Source organism: Ctenocephalides felis, unplaced genomic scaffold (assembly GCF_003426905.1).
Source record: "Ctenocephalides felis isolate EL2017-DRISC unplaced genomic scaffold, ASM342690v1 CF-g0.4_SCAFFOLD_03572, whole genome shotgun sequence".
NCBI classification, from domain to species: Eukaryota; Metazoa; Arthropoda; class Insecta; order Siphonaptera; family Pulicidae; genus Ctenocephalides; species Ctenocephalides felis.
The window spans coordinates 45809764-45831727 of record NW_020539726.1 but is presented as its reverse complement, the minus strand read 5'-3'; the positions used below and the strand labels follow the sequence as shown (position 1 = coordinate 45831727).

Below are 21964 nucleotides of genomic sequence, written 5' to 3'. Positions count from 1 at the left end.
TGACTCTGTCTGATCTGTATGTCTATTATCAGGTAGGGCTTCAATATCTCCAACTCTGGACGTGTTCATAACATTGTTGTCTTTGGGCTCCTATAATTATTTGCAATTAGTGAAACAGCGAAAGGAGTTATTCGTGTACATGAGGCACGAGCTGAGTAACTTGGCAGACAAACATGGAGAAAGGGTTGTGGAGAATGTCAATAATACTATTTCATCAGGTAATTGATAAATGATGGATAACTCTCTATTGTTTTCTATATATAATTTTGTTTCAGCAATAACCCTGTCGTCTCTACAACCAAGTCGGTGCACAATGGTGGGCTCGATGTTGTTCATGAGAGGAATATCTGGAGCAAGAGTCATTGAGAACTCAGACACATCTGTGAAGTTTATATGTGGATACGAATTTAAAAGTAAATACAAACTTATATGTGTATATAGCTAAACCCTATATGTGTTTATATGGCCAAAGATTTTTTTTCCAGATTGGGGTGCCCACACATCATCCCCCTGCAAAAACATACTGGATACCATTACAGGGACCAAGAAAGCGGTTCCTTATTTGACTGCAGCAGCAGCCCCTTGGGTGCTATCCTCACGAAATAGATGTGTTTTTGAAGAAATTGGATAAAATTTTAACCAAAATGAGAGGGTCACCAATTGCAATAAATCTGGATGATCCCAATAATTCCTTGATGAAGGATTTGCAACAACTGAAGATTGTCCAGGATGAAGATTGTGGATGCAAGAGGAAAGATAGAGGAGATGAATAGGATAAAGGATTTATGTTATTTATTATTTATTGTTGATAAGAATATTTATATTTATTTTGTTGTAATTGAAGGTATTGTTGAATAAATATTTATATTTAATTATATTACTTACTATATACTTTCCGGAGGAGATGTTTTTATATTTGGTGTCCACACAAAGACACTTTCTACTGATCCATTTATGATGAACAAATTTTTTAATTTTGCATTTATTATAAAAACACAAATAATTAATGTAAAAATAACTATTTATTAATTTCTAATTTCTAATTTATAAATCCTTTAATCTAATCCATCAGTCTATAAAAATATCACAAAATAGTCAATCGACAAATCGAATCTAACTTAGGACAATCTTTTACTAACCAAGCATTCTATTATCAAAAAAATCCTTTCTATTTCTATCAAAACTGGATCATTATTCCTACTGCTGCCCTGTCTGCAAAGGGCCCTTTTGAACAATTTTCTCAATTCCCTGGAATTGCAGGCGTAGATCAGTGGATTTATGCAACTGTTGATGTATCCGAGCCAAAGGGCGATGTTAAAAATTGTATTTAGTTCGCAATCAGGACATACTGCCTCTGCAACAGGAGGAGAATAAAAAAATTCCATTAAATAACAGGAATAAACAAAAATTAAAAATATGATTTGGTGAGAATAGACATCAGTTGCAACCACTTGATCAGGAAATTTAGACATGCAAATTTTAATAATAATTAACCTAGACCTTTGTAATAACTGATGAACCAAAGGATTATATGACTATTGAAGAACGAATCTAGAAATGGAGAAATTTGACCAACTAGAATTCCAAGTCTAATCCAAATTAAATTTTATCAAATTTTTCAATCCTTGGATTTTTACAAACACCAAAAATATTGTAAAACAATCTTTACCATCAGACTATCCAATCCAAGGAATCCAGTAAATTCTGCCAAATCCAAGTAAACCGTATTGGAAATAAAATATCGTATCCAAAATTTTTCATTCGTGTCAAAATTTTTTATTTTAAATCGAAAGCCAAAATGTTCTTGTTCGATTTAGGTTATTTTTGGGTTAAATTTTAATATTTACAATGTTAAATTTGTTTTCTAATTATGAAGACTAAACAATTGAAGAAGAGCAAGATGAAGGTTACTAACAGGAGAAAAAGTGTTAAACGCAAAAGGTTTGGGTAAATTTTTAAATTAGAATTAGTGAAAACCTACTGCCAAGCCTTTCATCTAATCTAACTTAAATCTTCAATCATAATTTGAAAATAAAGTTAATTTTTTTACAGTCGAGTCAACCAACCAGTACGAAAAAAGTGCCCCAAACGTTCAACTTGCTCCTTATTTTTAAAACAAAACCCTTTACCAAACTGTCGCACATGTCGCCATAAAATCAATCTGTCCAAAAAAACTAAAAAAGTGCCAAAAAAATTTTGACAACGATGACATCACAACTGACTCAGATTATTCGTCGTCATCATCATCAGATTGTGATGTTAAAGCCAGAGACTTCGATGTGCAAAAAAAGAAAAAAAGGGATACTGATGGCAAAGAAAAGTTTGCTGATATGAAGACCAGGATGAGAGGAAAATCCAAGGTTTATAGACATAAGTTGGATGGGGCTAGGAGTCAACATAGGAAGTGTAAAAGGTTAAAAAAACTACCCTACAGGTCTTGACACAGGTTTTCCTAAAGTCAATCAATAATATTTTTAGTCACATCTCACCACAGGTTATCCTAAGTTGAATCAGTAATATTTTTAGTACAAGGAAAAATCTACAGAGCTCTATAACTTTTCCAAACTTCCCAGTAAACATGCGATATGGTCACAACATCGTGGCAATATTTTATTTAGGTCGTGTGACATGCGGTCCCCATATTCATTTTCGTCGATATTTCATGGATACGGCCGCAAATTTATGTAACTATCGAACAACTATCGAGGTTCGGTCTCTGGCGCACGCGGCGTTCGTGATACATGAAAATCGACGTTGACCCACATATGTTTGTTTATTATGATAAGACCGTCTGACGTAAGGCGTTAACCCCAGTCATGACGTCATTGGCGAATGAAAACGATTCGGTCATGACGTCATACAAAATGGCGACTCAGTTATGACGTAATAGCACCTGAAAGTGATGACGTAATGCAATTAATATTCTTTTCTGTACGAATAAGCATTTATTTACGTGAATAATAAGAAATTTTACAATATTTAAATATTACAAATTAGAATTGTAGTTTAGAAATTATAAAATTTTAACATGAACTATACTAGAAAACTATTACAAATTATTCAATCTTAACATATTAATAACAGTATATTTAATGAAAATTGTTGTATATCTAATGAACGTAATTCTATTTTTGGGGCGTGAAGTGTGAAGTGTTGTATAAGTATTCTATCGCCACTTCCTTATACATCAAACAGCCTGCCTATTTTTCATTATTTCATTCTATCGCCAGTTCATTGCATCAAATGCCAGGATACAGATTATGCACATATGACATACTGCCCCAAATTTTGGAAGTTTTCTAAAACAAATTCAAACATAATGTGATTTACTGTATATAATATAATATATATATACAGCTACCATATGTGTAGCTACCTACATGTTCAGTGTACAAATCTCCATCATCTTAAAGTCGCTTTTACATATACATTTTTAACACTGACTGATTTCATTCTATCGCCAGTTCAATACATCAAATGCGAGGATACAGGATATTCATATATGATGTACTTCTTGGAAGTTTTCTAAAACAATTTGAAACATAATGTGTTTTATTGAATCTAATAATATATATACCACTCCATATGTGTAGCAACTTACATATTCAGGAGACAAATCTAAATCGTCTTCGAGTCGCTTTTGCACATACATTTTTTTTAACCTGATTGAATTCATTCTATCTTCAATACATCAATCAAGTTCATGCATATATGGCATACTGTTCCCAATTTTAGAGGTTTTCTAAAACAATTATAAATATAATGTATTTGTTACCAAATAATATATATACAGCAACTATATATGAATCAACTTACATATTAAGAAGATAAATCTCCATTATCTTCAATTTGCTCCTAAACATACATTATTTGAGCCTGTCTAAAGATCTGTATATTGTTCATCGTTTCATTCCAATTTTGTACGACTTCTGAAATAAATATGAACATGGCATACGTGTTTGCTGTTTATATATATTTGTATAGCTATTATATTTGTAGTGACTTACATATTCAAACAATCATTCTCGATCCGCTTCTCAACCGACTAATTTAAGAGATTTAAGAAGTGAGGTTATGTCGAACACATGGATATGTTAATGTCTTAATTTAGTAAAATAATTATTTTAACCTTGCTAAACGATCCTTATTATTGTCCTCAGATTTTGTAAGATATGCTATTTGGTTACCTCCTTTGTCATCTAAAGAAATCGACATAAAATAACGTTTCTTCATCCCAGGATATAATGCACTAAATGGAATTCAAAATCGTGAAGTAATTACATATCTATATAAATAATATATGATATACTTACGGTGTCATTTTTCTACACTTTTCTACAATTATCATAAACAAGTTGCTTAACTAAACGAATGTAATTATTATACTAAAGAAAATATAACTTGATGCATGATAAATTCGTGACATTTTGCGCCATTTTGTACGCGGTTAGGTTTAGGTTAGCTTTCGTCAAAGAAACAGTCGGTTCCACCAGTGGCCACGGCGCGCTGATGTAAAGCTTTCTTTGTATGGTCACACACACCAGCACACAACGCACACAACGCAGCGCACGACGCGTTTGCTTCACGCTGTGTGACGTCATTGATTATGCTTTGCATGTGTGCTAACACACACCAGCGCACGACATGTATCTCACATGAAATTCAACGATGTCATTACCCCCGACAGCGCGTGTTTATGTCTCGTGAGACAACTCAATGCGAGCTTTGCGTGTATTGTAACACACACAAGCGCACGCAAGTTTAAAATCCTCTTGTGGCGTTGATTCGATAACCGCATTATAATAACGATGTCGATATTATAGAAGATCACATCGCGTGTTTACTGGGTTAATTCAGCAATAAATTTAGTTTTGAAACATCTACATGACCATCATAGGTCTTCCTAAATAGAATCAGCAAAATTTTAGGTCTTAGAACTTTCACACGTGTTCCTAAATTCAACCAGATATATTTTTTGTAACTGTTTCCCCAATATTTTACCCAATCTGTTTCACCTGGAGATTTGTTCTTTGGTTGATCCCAAAATAGTTCTCAGAATCTAATAAATAGCAATGTCCATCTAGCACCAATTTGTAGTTCCTTATTATTAAATTTTTACAGGTTTTCCTAATAGATTCAGTAAATTTTTAGGTCTTAGAACTTTCACACGTGTTCCTAAATTCAACCAGATATATTTTTTGTAACTGTTTCCCCAATATTTTACTCAATCTGTCTCGCCTGGAGATTTGTCTTTTGGTTGATCCCAAAATAGTTCTCAGAATCTAATAAATAGCATTGTCCATCTAGCACAGATTTGTAGTTCCTTATTATTATTTTTATTTTTTTTAAATCATCTCAATTAGTGTTCGAAAAGAAGTTTCTGAAGACAGCGATGAAGTTTCAAATTCTGATGACGAAAAACTTGTACCAGTAAAATCGACATGCAAGTACTGTATGCACAAAAAAAGAAAAGTTGGAAATATTGCCAAATATGGAGCCACAAACAAAGGTAAGATCTTGCTGGAATAATATTATAGAAAAATAATAGTAAAATAGTTCAATCTGATATAGAACCACCAACGTCCACGAGACAAAGACTTGACTTCGCGAGCAAAACTAAAAATGCAGCTAAAAATTATATTGATGGTTTTGATAGACGAAAAGCCAGCAAACCTCCATTATGTACATCAAAATGCTGCTGTAGCAAATTGAAGAAAAATACAAGAGGTCCTGAAAAATGTCCAATGCCGCGACAAAGTTAGTATTATGTTTTTTGTTTTTAGTCATTATTTTGCACTCAACATTTACCAATCATTCCAATTGATAGAGAATTTTGTCAACTCAATCCATTTTACAGCAACACAACTGTCCACCGAAAGCACCACCAGTGAATCTTCCGAAGATGACACAAGTTCAGAAGAGGAATCTTCAAGCCACGATGAAGACGAAACCCAAAAACTTAAGGCGAAAACTAAAAATTTGCGTAGAATTTTACGTGCTAAATATTTGGCCCAAAGAAGATGCAATTTGTCCCGTCCCAGAAAGTCAACAGAAATAATCAAGAATCGGCATACAAATAACATACATTGGTGGAACCGAGTAGAAAATTGGAATCCTTCTATTAGTTTCATCAAAACGTTTATTGAAGAAGAAGAAAGTCCTGGTACATCACCTGAACAAGATCGACGATCGGACGATAGCGATAAATTAACGATACAGGAGGTTGAAGATGATGCAGGTGTAAAAAGTGATACCAAAATAATATCAAGTAAAATGTGTACCACTCCAAAACCATCTGATCATTCATCCAAAAGTCTACAAGTTGGGGGAAATGATGATAAAGCTGTAACTGAGACCAAATCCAAAGACCGTGATAGTAAAAGCAAAAGTCAACATAGTAATACTAGCAAGAGCGAAGTAATTACCAACTCTTGTGGTAATTATGGTCTTAGGTCTTCTATAATGGAAGTCAAGGACAAAAATACAAACGACTCTATTGTCTGCCTTCATCCAATCAAAAGTGACAATACCATTACAAGTGGCAATACCATTACAAGTGGCAACACCATTACAAGTGGCAACACCATTGCAAGTGGCAATACCATTACAAGTGGCAATACCATGATAAGTGACAACACCATTGCAAGTGGCAATACCATTGAAAGTGACACCAAGTTAATAAACAAGAAGTCTTCGACTGTTTCTAAAGATATATTTACGGAAGACAGGAAAGAACGCAACAGACAAATCCGCGAAAAAGTCAACCCCAATTTGTATATGAAAGAAAGGATCCAATTGAATTTGTGTGATGAAGATACAATCCAAAATTATAAAAGATTAAAATCACAAACGAGCATGACACAAACATCTTCAGCCACAAATGAAGCAAGTCTCGATAAAAATGTAGTAACAAATCCAAGTGCAGAAATCTACAGCTGGTCCAACCCGAATGAATTTAAGAATTTTATGGATGAATACGAAATCAGTTTAGGCGTCACTTATCCGCAATTGGAAGAAACTACAATTTCTCGTAGACTTCGAAGAAGGGCAAGATTTTGGCAGGAGTATAAGATGCTGAAGAGACTGAAATACAACGATTGTGGACGCCCTGATTGTTTCGATATTTTAGGCGGATGTAGAAAAAAAGGATGCAATTTTCATTTGAAGCGTAAACGTGGTGGCATGGATGCAGACGACGACGACGATAAAGACACAAAAAAATCTGGAAGTAAACTAAAATTTTTTAAACCTGCAAGTTCAGAAAGCAACGTAATAAGAATGAAATCAATTTTTGAATCTAACACCAAAACTGATGAGGAATCACTTGAAGAAATTAAAGAAGTCATCAGTGGTACATTTAGTGATTGTTCTATACATCATGAGGAAGGAAAACAACTGGTAAACAATGAGGAAGACAAAGAGAAGCCTCCACATAGCAATACTAAGCTAAAAACTAATAGTATGTTTTCAAAACACAGTCAACATGAACCAAAACTTGAATATCACAACAGAGCCAGTTCTAAAATGAACCACTCATCAGAAGATAATGAACTTAAAAGTCTTTACCGTACCAAGCAATTTAGCAAAAACTCAGACAGTTTCCAATGCAAAGAACACAACTTGAATGAAGCATCCAGTTCTAACAACTTGGGTAAAGTATCTAGGACCAGTTCTAAGGATAACATACAATCCAGACCCAGTTCCAATGTCATAGACATCAAAAGACGATTCGGTGAGATGGACTTTACAGATCGGGAGAGGCTAAAGCGCGATTCCAACGAACTATATGGTTACGATATTGCTTCTACAAAGACAAATGGTTTGAAAAATTTGATTAGCATAGTGTACGAGACTGGTAAGAAGATTATTGGCGGATTTAGTGAAGACGATAATAAAATTTATGAACGGCGACAGAAAGATAGCGAAGAAACTTTATCAGGCAAATTTTGCAATGACTATTTGAATGGTTTACATGAATTTTCTGGTGTCTTGGAACAACGAAAAAGCAAACGTGAACCTAGCCGAAGAAATCATTCCTCTTCCAGAAGACCACACGAGAAAATATATTTATCAAAGAGTAAATACGACAAAGAAAAGTACAGATCAAGAAAAGAAAAGCAATATAATGATTCAAACAAGGCGAGACCATATATTAACAATACCACTGTCAAAGCTGATCTTGCACAAGTGCAAGAGTGGATGGACAAAAGCATATGTTTAGAAGACAACATTGGAGATTTCACTCCAACCAATGAAGAGACGTTGCATTTTTTAAATGGTGTCAGATTATTGGAACATGATATCATGGCTGATGTTGGTTTGGGAACTACAAGTGACTCTAATGATGACAAACAATATGACGTAATTGCTAAGAAATTGAGGACACAAACTAGTCGCACTGGATGTTCTGTAGATTTGAACAATGGTTTAATGAAGGTTGTACATAGTTGTAATAGTTTTAATTATGGAATGCCAACAAATCAATCAAGCAGTACAAGAACAGAGAAAATTTATAGTTTGCGCACACATAAACCGACAAATCTCATTTTAAATAAAGAATTACTTAGTAATTACAATCACGGTTTCGCCAAAGATGAAGCCAATCTGATAGGTTCTATAACATCCAAATTAAAAGCACTTTATTCCAAACCTAAAAAGGACGAATCCAGTCAAACCAAGGATGACAAAACCAAAACTGCTGACAAACCAGCACCAGAAAAACCAAAAAAAGATAAAAGTCAAGAAGACGACGATCCAAAATTATCGAAGAAGTCTTCTCAGGTTTCTTCAAACCATACATACATACCACCAAAAAATGATAGAACAAAAAGTAGAAGCCCTTCACCACATGAAGATAGAGCAGCTGCCAATGATGAAATTAAAGCTCTTTCGTGGAATGATCAGCAGAGAAGAAAATTTTTGAGAGCCAAGAGGAATAAATTGAAAAGGGACATCGTAGCTGCTGCAAAGGTAAATAAATTTGATGTCAACGTCTAAAAATTACATTTTTAACTTCCCAAAGGAAAAGTCTATGTTTTCATAAAAAAATCCGATTTGCTAATTTTATGTTTTCTCGACGTTTCAAGCCATTCTGAATCGAATTGGACCAAATTTGGAAAAAGTATGTGTGTAATACACACGTCGATTCACGGCAAAAAATCTGTTCACACATATATGTGAACAGATTTTTTGCCGTGATTCGACGTTTACTCGAAAACGGCTAGACCAATTTCAAAAATTTAAAAGCCATTCGATGTATCTCGATGAGGGCTATCGTTTGACAGTTTTGCGCCACGATCAGTCAAGCCGTATCTTTGTTAATCGCAAAAAAGTAAAAAAAAATTCATCCACGTTTTAGCCCGCAATTCTGAATCGATTTTGAAAATTCAAAAACCGTTCGAAAGATATTGGTTGGGAATCGTGCTGATTAGTTTTTCGTAAAGATCGACCGGGTCGTTTTCTTGTAATAAAGTGTTAAAAAAAATTTTTTCGACGATTTTTATGATTATTTTCTTGACGGTAGATACCATAGTCTTATAGATCATACTAAAATATTACGGCCCTACGACAACTCGTTTAACTTTAAAAATTTGTCAAAGTTTGCAAAAATTAGTATCGTTTTTTTGGCATTTGTCAAAATTAGACCTTTGATCGACGTTTTCTCAAAAACGCCTGAACCGATTTCAGAAATTTAAAAGCTATTTAATGTATCTCGATGAGGATTCTCGTTTCTCAGTTTTGTCTGACGATCGGCCGAGCCGTTTCTTTGTAATTTGGAAAAAAGTGTTAAACTTTTTGTCCACATTTAAGCTCATACTACCGAATCGATTTTAAAAAATAAAAAACTGTTCGCAAGATATTAGTTGGGAATGATACTGATTAGTTTTAGGTGAAAATCTACCGAGCCGTTTTCTTGTAATTAACTGTTGAAAAAAAAATTAAGGCGATTTTTATGGTAGTTTAATTTTAAAAATTCATCAAAGTTTGAGAAAATGAGTAGATTTTTTGACGTTTGTTATAGTGATAGAGTACTTGGTCTTAGTAAACATACTAAACCATTAAGTCCTACGACAACTGGTTCAATTATAAAAATTATTGATTTTTGAAAATTTGCTTTTAGAAAAAACTCCTAGCTAACGTGTTCGTTCGTGTTCAATGATGTGTAATAAATCACTCGGAATACTTTTAATCACTTATAAATTAATTTATTTTTTATTGATTAAGTCGATTATTTACACATATCGGGAAGTTCATGTAACTTGCATCAAGGCAAAACACCAATACCAACTAGTTCAATATGTTTCTTTTAGAAAAACAGACAAAAAATGAACGAGCAACAACTTATAGACCGTGAATACAAGCATGAACGAAATCGATCAAAGAGACAAAGGGATTATGATTTAATTCGCAAAAAAATTTCCGAAGCTTGTGGTTTTTTGGACGATGACGATGATAAAAAGTTGCAAAAAAAGAGGTCACCATCACGGTAAGTGGACGAATCTAGAGGAAAAGTTATCAAAATTGTTTGATAAAGTTTCATACAGAATTGATTAAATCTATAATTTTCCAATTCCAGAAACTGTTCAACGGACCAATCTACTATGACTGTATACGAGTGCAAGGAATGTGGAGCAGATGTCTGCGTCAGGTGCAATAAGGCAGTTGAGACTTGGAGGAGGACCAGGTGAATTCATCAAACCAATTTAAATTTTCCATAAATCAATTTTGCTAATTTAACCATTCGTAAAGAAATTCAAGGACTCCGAGACCAACTCGTCAAGAATTCGACGCCCTTCTGGGTGAAGTTGTAAGACTGAAGAAGATGGCAGAGCTTGCAGGATCCAAAAATAATAGGAAAAGACTAAGGGGTAAAAGTGAGAGTTCAATGAATTATAAAAGCAAGAGAATGAAGATCACAATGCCTGTTGGTAAACAGAATAAAAATGGTAAGTGGGGAGATAATTAATTAACTTCCCGAAGGAGGAGAAGTTTATGTTTTCATCAAAAAATCCGACTCGCTAATTTTATGTTTTCTCGACGTTTCAAGCCATTCTGAATCGAATGAGACTAAATTTGGAAAAAGTATGTGTGTGTGTGTGCGTGTGTGTGAACAGATTTTTTGCCGTAAATCGACATTTTCTCACAAACGGCTGGATCGATTTCAAAAATTTAAAAGCCGTTTGATGTATCTCGATGAGGACTAGCGTCTTGTGCGACGATCGACTGGGCCGTTTCTTTGTAAATAGCAGAAAGGTGAAAAAAATTTCGTCCAGGTTTTAGCGCGCAATTCTGAATCGGTTTTGAAAATTCAAAAACCGTTCGATAGATGGGAATCGTGCTGATTACTTTTTGGTAAAGATCGGCCGGGCCGTTTTCTTGTAATAAGTTTTTTAAAAAAAAAAAATCGTCGATTTTTATGTTTTTTTTTTGACGGTAGATACCATAGTTTTGTAGATCATACTAAAATATCACGACCCTACAAGTCGTTTAATTTTGAAAATTCGTCAAAGTTTGCAAAAATTAGTATCGTTTTTTTAGCATGACAAAATTAAACTTTTGATCGAAAACGCCTGAACCGATTTCATAAATTTAAAAGGCATTTGATGTATCTCAATGAAAACTATAATTTGTCAGTTTTGTGAGACGATCTGCCGAGCCGTTTCTTTGAAATTTGGAAAAGAGTGTTAAATTTTTCGTCCTCATGTCCTCAAACTTTAAGCTCAAACTACCGAATCGATTTAAAAAAATCAAAAACCGTTCGAAAGATATTAGTTGGGAATGATACTGATTAGTTTTAGGTGAAAATCTACCGAGCCGTTTTCTTGTATTTCATTGTTAAAAAAAAATTTAAGCGGATTTTTATGGAACTTTTTTTTTAGCGATATATATCAGGGTCTTATAGAACTTACTGAAATATTACGGCCTTACGACAAGTAGTTTAATTTAAAAAATTCATCAAAGTTTGAGAAAATGAGTAGTTTTTTTGACGTTTGTTAAAATTAAAATTAGACGATTTACTTGGTACTAAACCATCAAAGTCCTACGGAAACTGGTTCAAATATAAAAATTGTTGATTTTTGGAAATTTGCTTTTAGAAAATACTCCGAGTTAACGTGTTCGTTCGTTTTCAATTATGTGTAATAAATCCACTCGGGATAATTTTAATTACTCATAAATTAATTCATATTTTATTGATTAAGTCGATTATTTACACACATCGGGAAGTTCATGTAACTTGCCTCAAGGCTAAATACCAAATGAAAATTTAATACCAACTAGTTTTGCTTAATTTCATGGATACAATTTTGTGTTTTTTTTTTAGTTTCTACAGCAAGGTCCATCAAAACGCAAACAGAAAATCCCAAGAAGAACGACATATCGACATCCATGAGTGCAAGACCAATAACAGTAGAATCAGGTATTCGTGATTTGAGGGGGTATTCTAGTGTAGAGCGATGAATTTTAGGTCATTTTTAAAGTGTCGTAAAAGAAAGCAATTAATGTTTTTACTATCCATTTTTTTACCACTTGTTTATTAATGCTATTAAAATACAATTCAAAAATTCAAAAAAAAGTTGAAAATTGAAGAAACTGGCAGTGGGGAGTCTCAAAAAATTGGCACCTCAGTCTTGACATGATTTCAGCCCATTAGCCATCCGAAATAAAAGAAATAAAAAGATTATTAATCTACAATGATGTCGCAATCGCCCGAACTAGCAATGAGTAAAACAATTTTTTTTTCACAAATTGGCGATTGTTTGAAAAAAAGTGTTTTTTTACTGTTTTTATGAGTTTCCCAAATTTTTTAAAAATAGTATAAATTGGAATTTAGGGATAATCCTAGTTCGGGCTATAGATAGATCTATAAACAAAACTCTCTGAACATTTCAAGTGAATCGGTCAAGTAGAACTCGAGAAACCGTGTCTACAGGTACTGAAAAAGTCTGTTCTGTGAAAAACGCATTTAAAGTTTTGCGTGAAGTTATTGGCTCTCAAAGTCATAAAATGATATGTTATACTTCTTTTATTTAATCTGCCATTCCTGCTTCATGCATCGAACCTTCTTCTTAAAAAAAACTATTTTTTGCATTTTTCTCTTCCAATGGAGCATTTCTAGCCTCCTTTGAAGCGTTGGATGTACGTATTTCAGATAGTTCAATACGGGCATTGTATCGTCTTACAACAAATGAATGAGTTTGTGACTTAATTTACATTACCATAAGAGTCAACATTTTCAAAATCAGAAAGAAACCTTCATTGAATATGCAAACAGCAATAAAAGTTGCTTTTCAAATACCCGAGATCGGGAATGAATATGTTTTGGAGCGAAAATCCAAATCAATGAGCTTAGAAATTTATTATTGTTCTGAGTTTCTGAACCTATACATCGAATCAATAATTCATCTGACGATAAATTGTCTTAAATTGTTCTAATGACTTCCTAATGCCTTTTATCCGATTAGACCTTGCCAAACCAGTATGGAGACCGAGTCAGTAAAATGCCTATATCACCGAAAATAATTTAAATTTTCAAAAACCTTCTCATACCCATATTCTTAGATAGCTAAACTTTGAAAATATGAAATTAAAAAAAAAATCGATTTTTTGAATTTCTACACTATAATACCCCCTTAAGGAGACTAAGTCTTCTACTACTTTTCTTTCTTAATTAGAATAAAAATTAGATTGAAGCATGTGGATAATGTATTTTAATTTTTTATTAGATGAGACATCAGAATCAGAAACAGAAAGTGATGAATCAACCTTGAGTGAAATTTTGGATCGTCACCAGAAGACGAAAAGACCTTTAGGATCAAATAAAGGCAAGAAGACACATGAAGATGATACGCCTTGGTATATAAATTGAAGGAAGAATTTGGAGATTTGTTATAATGGAAGTTTGTTTCAAAATTTATGTAAAATTTATTAAAATGTGTGCCATGTTTTGTAATTAATACAAATTTATCAATGGTATATTCATTAACGGGAATTTATGTTTTTTTCAGAAAATCTGATTACTTTACAAATCTTACTTTATATTTGAAGTCATTCTGAAACAGTTTCACACCAAATTTGGAAAAAGTATTTGTGACAAATTTTGAGCTTTGATCGACGTAAATACACTAGATTATTACCAATTAAATAGAGCCCCATATAAGTATCACAGATATTACAAGTGCTTAGGCAAACTCCTAGATTTTCTTCCAAAAGGAAGATTTTTTTCAACCTTTTCTCGTCATAATATATTTATTTATTTAAATACAACACATAAAAAATAACTGCCAACTAGCTGTAAGTGGAATTCTGTCTTGAGGCAATTATGGCATCGTGCCTTAAGGCAAATTGCTGGAACTTCCCGCACCGTAACGAAATGTTCGAAGAATACTGAATGTTTTCAAATAGATTATTATAAATATTGTAACATTGTCTAATATTTATAAGAATTATATAAACCGAATTGCAGAGTTGAAATTATTTCTAAAGTATATTAGAACTATAGTCAGAATTAAAAATAAAATCTGAAATATTTTCGATATACAAAATACTAAAAAAAAAAAAAAAAAAAATCGGAACAAAAATTTTTTTTTTCAAAATCAATTATTTTGTTAAGACAAGCAGAAAGTTCTTTGAATCATTTAAATCGGACGCTTATTTCTCTCAAAAACTGCCATTTTTTACATATTTAGCTCCGTATCTTCAAAATGGCTGGGCCTGCCTTTGCCAAAAACTAATTAACACTTCTCTCAATCATTACTAATTGAATGTTTTTTAGATCATTCAAATCGGATACTCCGTTCGCTCAAAAATTCGATTTCTATTTTCTGCACTCTTTGCTCCGTATCTCCGAAACGGCTGGACCTGCCTTTGCCAAAAACTAATCAGCTCTTTTCCCAATCAATAGGAATCGAATGCTTTTTGAACCATTCAAATCGGTTGATCCGTGCGCCCTAAAACGTGACTGGAAATTTGTATCCATACATACATACACACACACACACACACACACACATCCATTTTTTCTGAGGTATGCCAAAACGTTCAGAAACCTTTAAAACGTCGAGAAATGTAAAAATTTTCAATTCCGATTTTCGGCCCATTACAATAACTTACCCTACGGGAAGTTAAAAATAATAAATAGTAATCTCTATCGACTTACCAATTGGTAGCAAAACAAAAAATGGACTCCAGCAAAACAAGAAGGCGCCGACAACGATTCCTAGAGTTTTTGCAGCTTTCACTTGCCTAAAAAATAAATTGCAATTAATAATTGATTCATTGCATATAATTATTTAGAATTAGGTCTTTTAAGAATGTCTTTACCTCCTATATTTAGCTTCTTTCCCGAAGCTGTTGCCGCCAAAATATTTATCCCTGAAGCTTCTATTAACTTTCTGGACACTTTTGCTACTTTTGTTGCTGCCAATTGAAGTCCAGGACAAAGTTCTGCGAATGGGTTGCTCTAATTGATTCATAATCATTGATGATGGTAACTAAACAAAGATAAGAAAAAATAATCTTATATAAAAAATGAATCGCAAAATGTGTTGGTAAGCGCATAACTCAACAACGCCTGGATCAATTTGGCCAATTCTTTTTTTTAAATGTTTGTTGAAGTCTTACGTCGAGAAAAAACCGAATAATTGCCGTGAAAACCCTGAAAACAGCCCTTTTCTTTTTCACATACAAACGTTTTCTAACTAAAACGTAGAATCGATTTGAGCTTTATTGCTATTCTATAAAGTTCATTTTAAATTACAAATACTCACTGTATACTCCTTCTAAACGGTTATTTGAATTTTGATAAATCTTTCTGAAGTTTGTTAAGGAAATTTACTAGGATGTATGTGATTATAAAGTACTGGGATGTATGTGCAATATTGTAGAAACAAATAGAAAAAATTGGACATGTCATTGTTTGCATTAAAAACAAATGAAAACTATCATCTGCCAAAAATTTCACATCACTTATGAACCTAGACAATATTAGAATATGTATAATAAATTTATGATTGTGAATAAAAAAAATGAAATGTCTACATTATTATTGCCGAAAGACAGCTGAGATGTGCCAGAAATTAAAATAATATAAAATACAGTGTATGTATGGCAGATTGAATGATACACATATGAACAGGATTTGGCAAATTAATTCACTTAAAATATGAAATTAAGTATTAATCAGGGCCGGTCCTACTTTTAATGCGACGCATGCGAAAAATACGAGCGCACGCCTTAGGGGGCGCGAATACAAGATTCGGATATTAAATTTTCAATATAATTTTTTTTTTCAATATATAATTTCTTTGCATCTTTTACTGATCTTTCCACAATATTTTCAAAATTCGTAAAAATTTCACTTTATAACAACAAATGGAAAGCAAAGATGAATACATAAAATTCGGCCCTCACGATATCGATTAGGAGAAGTATAAGATGCAATTTTGGATATCTTAATAAACAATTGAATTAATTTAATCCAACATGAAGTACCAGTGTTATATGTTATGGTTATGGTTATATTATACCGTTTAAAAGACTTCAATTTCCAATATAGTGTGGGAATTGAGACTCATCATTTTATTTAAAGAAGTTCTGCATTTAACATCGCTCATATTATAAATGTATATGCAATTTTGGCGTGGAGAGTAATTTAAAAAACAATTATTATTATTTTTAGATAAACGGTAAATATAAGTATATTACATTAAAATTTGTAGACATGGGTACAGGACAACGTCTGTCGGGTCATCTAGTTATAGAATACATAAGTATTGGAATATGATTATTCTTACCTTTTTCGCTCCATTAAAAGCCAAAGGCATTAGATGATTTCCATGTGGTGACAAAACACATGCAGTTTGCGTTTTGGTACGAGCCACATCCTTATTTATAGGAGTTCCTTGTCCACTGGTTGATGTTCCTCTTCGTCTAACTGGTGTCAGATAACCAGCAACCTCATTATTAAAATCTACAGAAGACAAATTCTGATTATCCACAGTCGAAGTGCCTCTTTTTCTAACTGGTGTCAAAGAATCTGCATCAGGCATCAGAGATGCCATTTTCTGATCATCTTTTTCATTCACAGGTGTATCATGATGAACCTTGATTGGTGACACCGTTATAGAAGTAGATGATGAAAGTCGTCTAATAGTGGTTGGTACATTGTGGTATACAATGGATGATTGTGGTTGGTTTTGGGTAGTTGTAGGGGTTTCGGTTAAGGATTTATTGATACGTATGGCAAAACTGTTGGTGTGTTTGAGGGCACTTCCTGCGTTGTTCTCTTGAGTTGAGGAAGCGTTTAGACTACTCGACATGGACATCTAGAATAAAATAATAATATGGAATATTATAGGCCTGCAAAAAGCGGTTTGATTATTTATTTATTTATTTTTAAATATATAGCCCACAGATTTCAGGGGACTACTGAGAAGACTCAAAAATACAATTATTTTGCATAATGAATAACAATTAAAATATATACAAAATTACAATATATAGTTATTAACATAAAATTACATATAATACATTCTGTGATAACAATATTATTTATTTACAGAATAAGAAAAAATAATGAGATATTTGAAAAGAAAATAAAAAGGTTAACTTGTGCAGATGGAGATTATTTGATTAGATGAAGTTTTGTCAATATCTATTTCATTTCAATTAAGTTAAAGTTAGAGGACATAAGTAAAATAGGCGAATTTAAGAGAGAATTAGATTTAGGAGTAGGATAATTGAAAAATAATTGTGAACGCGTAGATAACCTTGGAACATTAAAGGATAGATGGTAAAGAATAAGAGGACGAGTCTATAAAATTATTGCAAAGTTTAAATAAGAACATAATTGTACAGATAAATCGACGTGAGGCAAGAGAAGAAATACCAAATTCTTTTAGTAAAGTGTTGTGGTCAAAGCCACGTTCAGGGTAAATTTCATATGTTTTATAATAAAGATATTTCAGAAATTTTCGCCTTCAGATAACCTTTTCTATCGCATCAGAGTTGTTGATTTGATGAGGATACCAAATGATCGAACCATATTCTAATTTTGAACTTACATTAGAAAGAAAAGAAGTGCATTATTTAAATTGAATTGAATTGTTTAAAATTTCTCAGTATCAAACCTAAAGATTTATGTGCTCTATTGCAAATATCAGTTATATGAACAGTGAAAAACAAACCAGAATCAAATAAAACTCCTACGTCTGATATTTTATTACATCTATCAATGCTGGTGTTAGAGATTTTATAATCAAAATGTATTGGAACGTGCTTATGTGAAAAACTAAGAATCTTGCACTTTGATATATTTAAATGTAATTTGTTATAGACACACTAAAAGTGAAAAGAGTCAAGCTGAGATTGTAATAAGAAGCAGTCATCAATAGAATTTATTTTGAGATATAGTTTGAGATCATTTGCGAATAATAAAAGTGGACAGCTAATAATTTCAAATATGTCATTAATAAAAATAATAAATAGTAGTGGGCCAAGAATGGATCCCTGAGGAACACCTGAACTGATATTTTCAATATTGCTCAAGAATCCATTAAGATAGACAAACTTTTTACGATTATGAAGATAACTCTTAAAAAAAAAATAAGTGAACAATTACGACCAATGTTAAATAATTTAGTAAGAAAAATATTATGATCAATTTTGTCAAGATCTTTACTGAAGTCAGTGTAAATGACATCAACTTGTCTATTAGTGTCAAGATTCTCAGCTATATATTATTTAATACTGATTAAATTCGTAATTGTAGAACGAGCAGGCATGAATCCATGTTGATTAGTAGAAATTAAAGATTTAACAGAAGGAATTAGTTCTCTACAAAAATTTTTTCAAATGCCTTAGCAAAGTTTGATAATAGTGATATCGGCCTGCAATTATAAAAATTTAAGGGCGCGTCCTAAAGACATGCACCGTGCACGTTTTGTATATTCTCATTTGTTTTAGTATAATCGATTAAGTCGATTATTTACACATATCAAGAAGTCATTCACCTTGCCTAAGGGCAAACCGCCACTACCTAGTTAACACATTTTTATAAAACTTATATATTAAGAATTTATCTCCATAATGTTTTTTTTATCAAAATCCACAAATATAATAATCAAAACATAATTAATTCAAATGCAAAACTAGTCCTCTAGCCATTAAAAACTCATTATGGCCATTTTAATAAAACTCAAAACTAGTTTCATTATCATCATGTTCTACTAAATGGTAAAAACTAGCATGAATGTTTTAACACAATAGACAATCGTGATAAGAATTATGTATTTAAATCCAAACATTGGGCAATTAATTTTATTTTATTCAAACTTGGGGAAATAGTGAGTAATCATCGTAATCATGATTCGATGCCTCCAAGTGCCAGCAATATTGGTAATGTCAATTTTGTTGACAACTTGTATTAGTCAAGATTTGGACAATAACGAATCGTTACGTCTGATCAAGGAGTATCATGATAAACACGAAGAGCCAACTAACTTTGATCTGACTGTCGATAGATTGGATTTGGTTTATGATTTTATCATCGTGGGAGCAGGATCTGGAGGATCTTTGTTGGCACACAGGTGAGGAGAAAAGAAATAATTAAAATTATTACAAATAACAATATACAATTGAGAAAAAACTGTATTTGATACTCCCGAAATAGTCTGACTTCTGCATTTTGTTTCAAGATTATCGGAAAACAAAAACGCAAAAATTCTACTGATAGAAGCTGGTGGTATCCCCGATTATTTGACCAGAATTCCTATCTTAAACAAATGGCTGTTAAATTCCAAGTACGACTGGAAGTATCGCACTGAGAAGCAGAAATATGCATGTTATTCCACCAATAATGTCTGCGAAATGCCAAGAGGAAAAGCATTAGGAGGTAAAGTATAAATGAACCAGAGGGATAAAGATTTGTCTTCATAGTTGATGCTCTTATATTAATATTTGCCCCTCTATGGTCTTATGCAAGAAAATAATAATAATAATTAAGAAATTATTAGTGGTATATCAAACTCTCTTATTTTATTGATAATTGATGTAGGAGATTCTGTAGTTGCCAAATGTTATTATATATTTAATTTCAGGAAGCAGTGTTATAAACGGCATCAATTACGTCCGAGGAAATCCAAAGGATTATGATAACTGGGCAAAACTTGGTGAGCCACTTTATAAATAAGGCACTGTCTAAGATGTCTATGTACCAACTGGAAATAATCTAGCTTAACCCTTCTTTGCATGGCGATGGAAATTTCAATCATAATATTTAGTCAACAAAAAAAAGTTCTAAAAACTCTTATACTGTGAATTTGATATTGCTGGCGACATTTTAAGCGACTATTACGTACAACAAAATGCAATTTTTAAAAATATAGCAAACGTCACTGTTAATTACCAGGACTAGAACTTGTGATTTCGCTGTTTGTTGTGACTGGAAAAAAAGGTTACAGTAAAGTGAAAATGAGTGAGAAAAGGGTTTGTTTTCATGTTTCTGTTGTTTTATGAACAATTTATATCAAAACACGCGTCTTGCTCTTTTTGGGCAACCAATGGGAACAATTAAAAAAAATATTCTCAAAACTATGTGATGGAAATTTACCTACATCACTATGCAGTAGTTCCACTTGTAATATACGGCAAAGATTTTTTTGTAAATGTTATTTTTGTGTTGTTTTTTGAAGAAACAGATTATGATTTGCATAAGTTATTTGGTATATTATTCTACATGTTAGTAATCAAAATTCCTGGCACAAGATCATACTGGTCGCCAAAGTTCGAACAATAAACATATGGGAGAAGTTGATCTCATCTCATGGATAGCTTTTTGGGCAGAAATCATATAACAAAGAGGTCTAAAAAGTGGTATTTGCATATTTTTTTATCTATTTGATACAGCTATTATAAATATTCATAAACTTTTGGAATTTTTATAAAAAATGCTCAAGAAAGAGATGAATATAAAAAGAGTATGCTTACAATGGGCCAATGCAGTAAATGTGGTATCAATTTGTGCTTAAATGAAAATAATGATTGTTTTTTAAATTATTATAAAGAGTAAAGAAGATTGAGTAAACAATATATTTTACATAGTTCAGAGCTAGATATGTGATAATGCATGATGATGAAAATTTCCATCATATTATTTTTCACATAATACATACTTCTATTTACATAAGGATTTTTTAAAAATATTTTTTCTTTAATTTAGAGCATTAATTACATCACCCTGATTTATTTTATTAAAATAGAAAAAATCATGCAAAGAAGAGTTAAGTATTTTCCTAGTTCACATAGCAGCAATATTTAACAATATCTTTCACCTCTAGGTAATAATGGCTGGTCCTACTCCGAAGTCCTTCCTTACTTCAAAAAAACTGAAAACATGCACATCCCCCATTTAATGAACTCCAAATTCCACGGCACAAATGGCCTTCTCAGTGTCAACGAGTCCAGCTTTGAAACTCCTTTACAAACAGCCTTTTTGGACGCAGCTGGTGAACTAAATTTAACACTGACCGACTACAATTCTGACCACCAGACTGGATTTTCCAAAATACAAATTAACACGGAACATGGGAAGAGACACAGCGCTTTTCAGGCGTTTTTGGAAAAGTCTTCAAACAATCTTCGAATTTCAACCGATTCGTTGGTGACCAGAGTTCTGATAAATCCTTTACTGAGACGTGCCAACGGAGTTGAAGTCGTGAAAAACGGTAAAAACTATTTGGTGTTCGCCAGAAAGGAGGTAAATTAGAAATTATTACTAAAGTTTGAAAATAGTAAGTAAGTATAATAAAATAGTGAGTAAGTGTAATTTGTTTTTCAGGTGATTCTAAGTGCAGGAGTTGTTGAATCTCCAAAATTATTGATGTTATCCGGAGTCGGTCCTAAAAAACATTTAAGAGAGTTTGGAATAAGATGTTTGAAAGATTTGGACGTGGGACGCCATTTGAAA

At 32.6% G+C, this 21964-nt stretch overlaps 1 protein-coding gene across 1 annotated transcript in view; it reads right to left on the bottom strand.

The window, feature by feature from the left end:
* Positions 1-3258: 3258 nt before the first annotated feature.
* The window catches only part of LOC113388597 (dopamine receptor 4-like), a 46341-nt gene continuing 27635 nt past the window's right edge, over positions 3259-21964 (bottom strand). The window contains exons 7-15 of the mRNA XM_026625966.1: positions 16794-17324; positions 15322-15491; positions 15158-15243; positions 4130-4199; positions 4008-4045; positions 3817-3929; positions 3602-3742; positions 3381-3525; positions 3259-3299 (exon numbers count right to left, since the gene is read on the bottom strand). Of these exons, the coding sequence (XP_026481751.1) occupies positions 4012-4045; positions 4130-4199; positions 15158-15243; positions 15322-15491; positions 16794-17324 (891 nt within the window). The 3' untranslated portion in view covers positions 3259-3299; positions 3381-3525; positions 3602-3742; positions 3817-3929; positions 4008-4011. The remainder of the gene's footprint in view (positions 3300-3380; positions 3526-3601; positions 3743-3816; positions 3930-4007; positions 4046-4129; positions 4200-15157; positions 15244-15321; positions 15492-16793; positions 17325-21964) is intronic.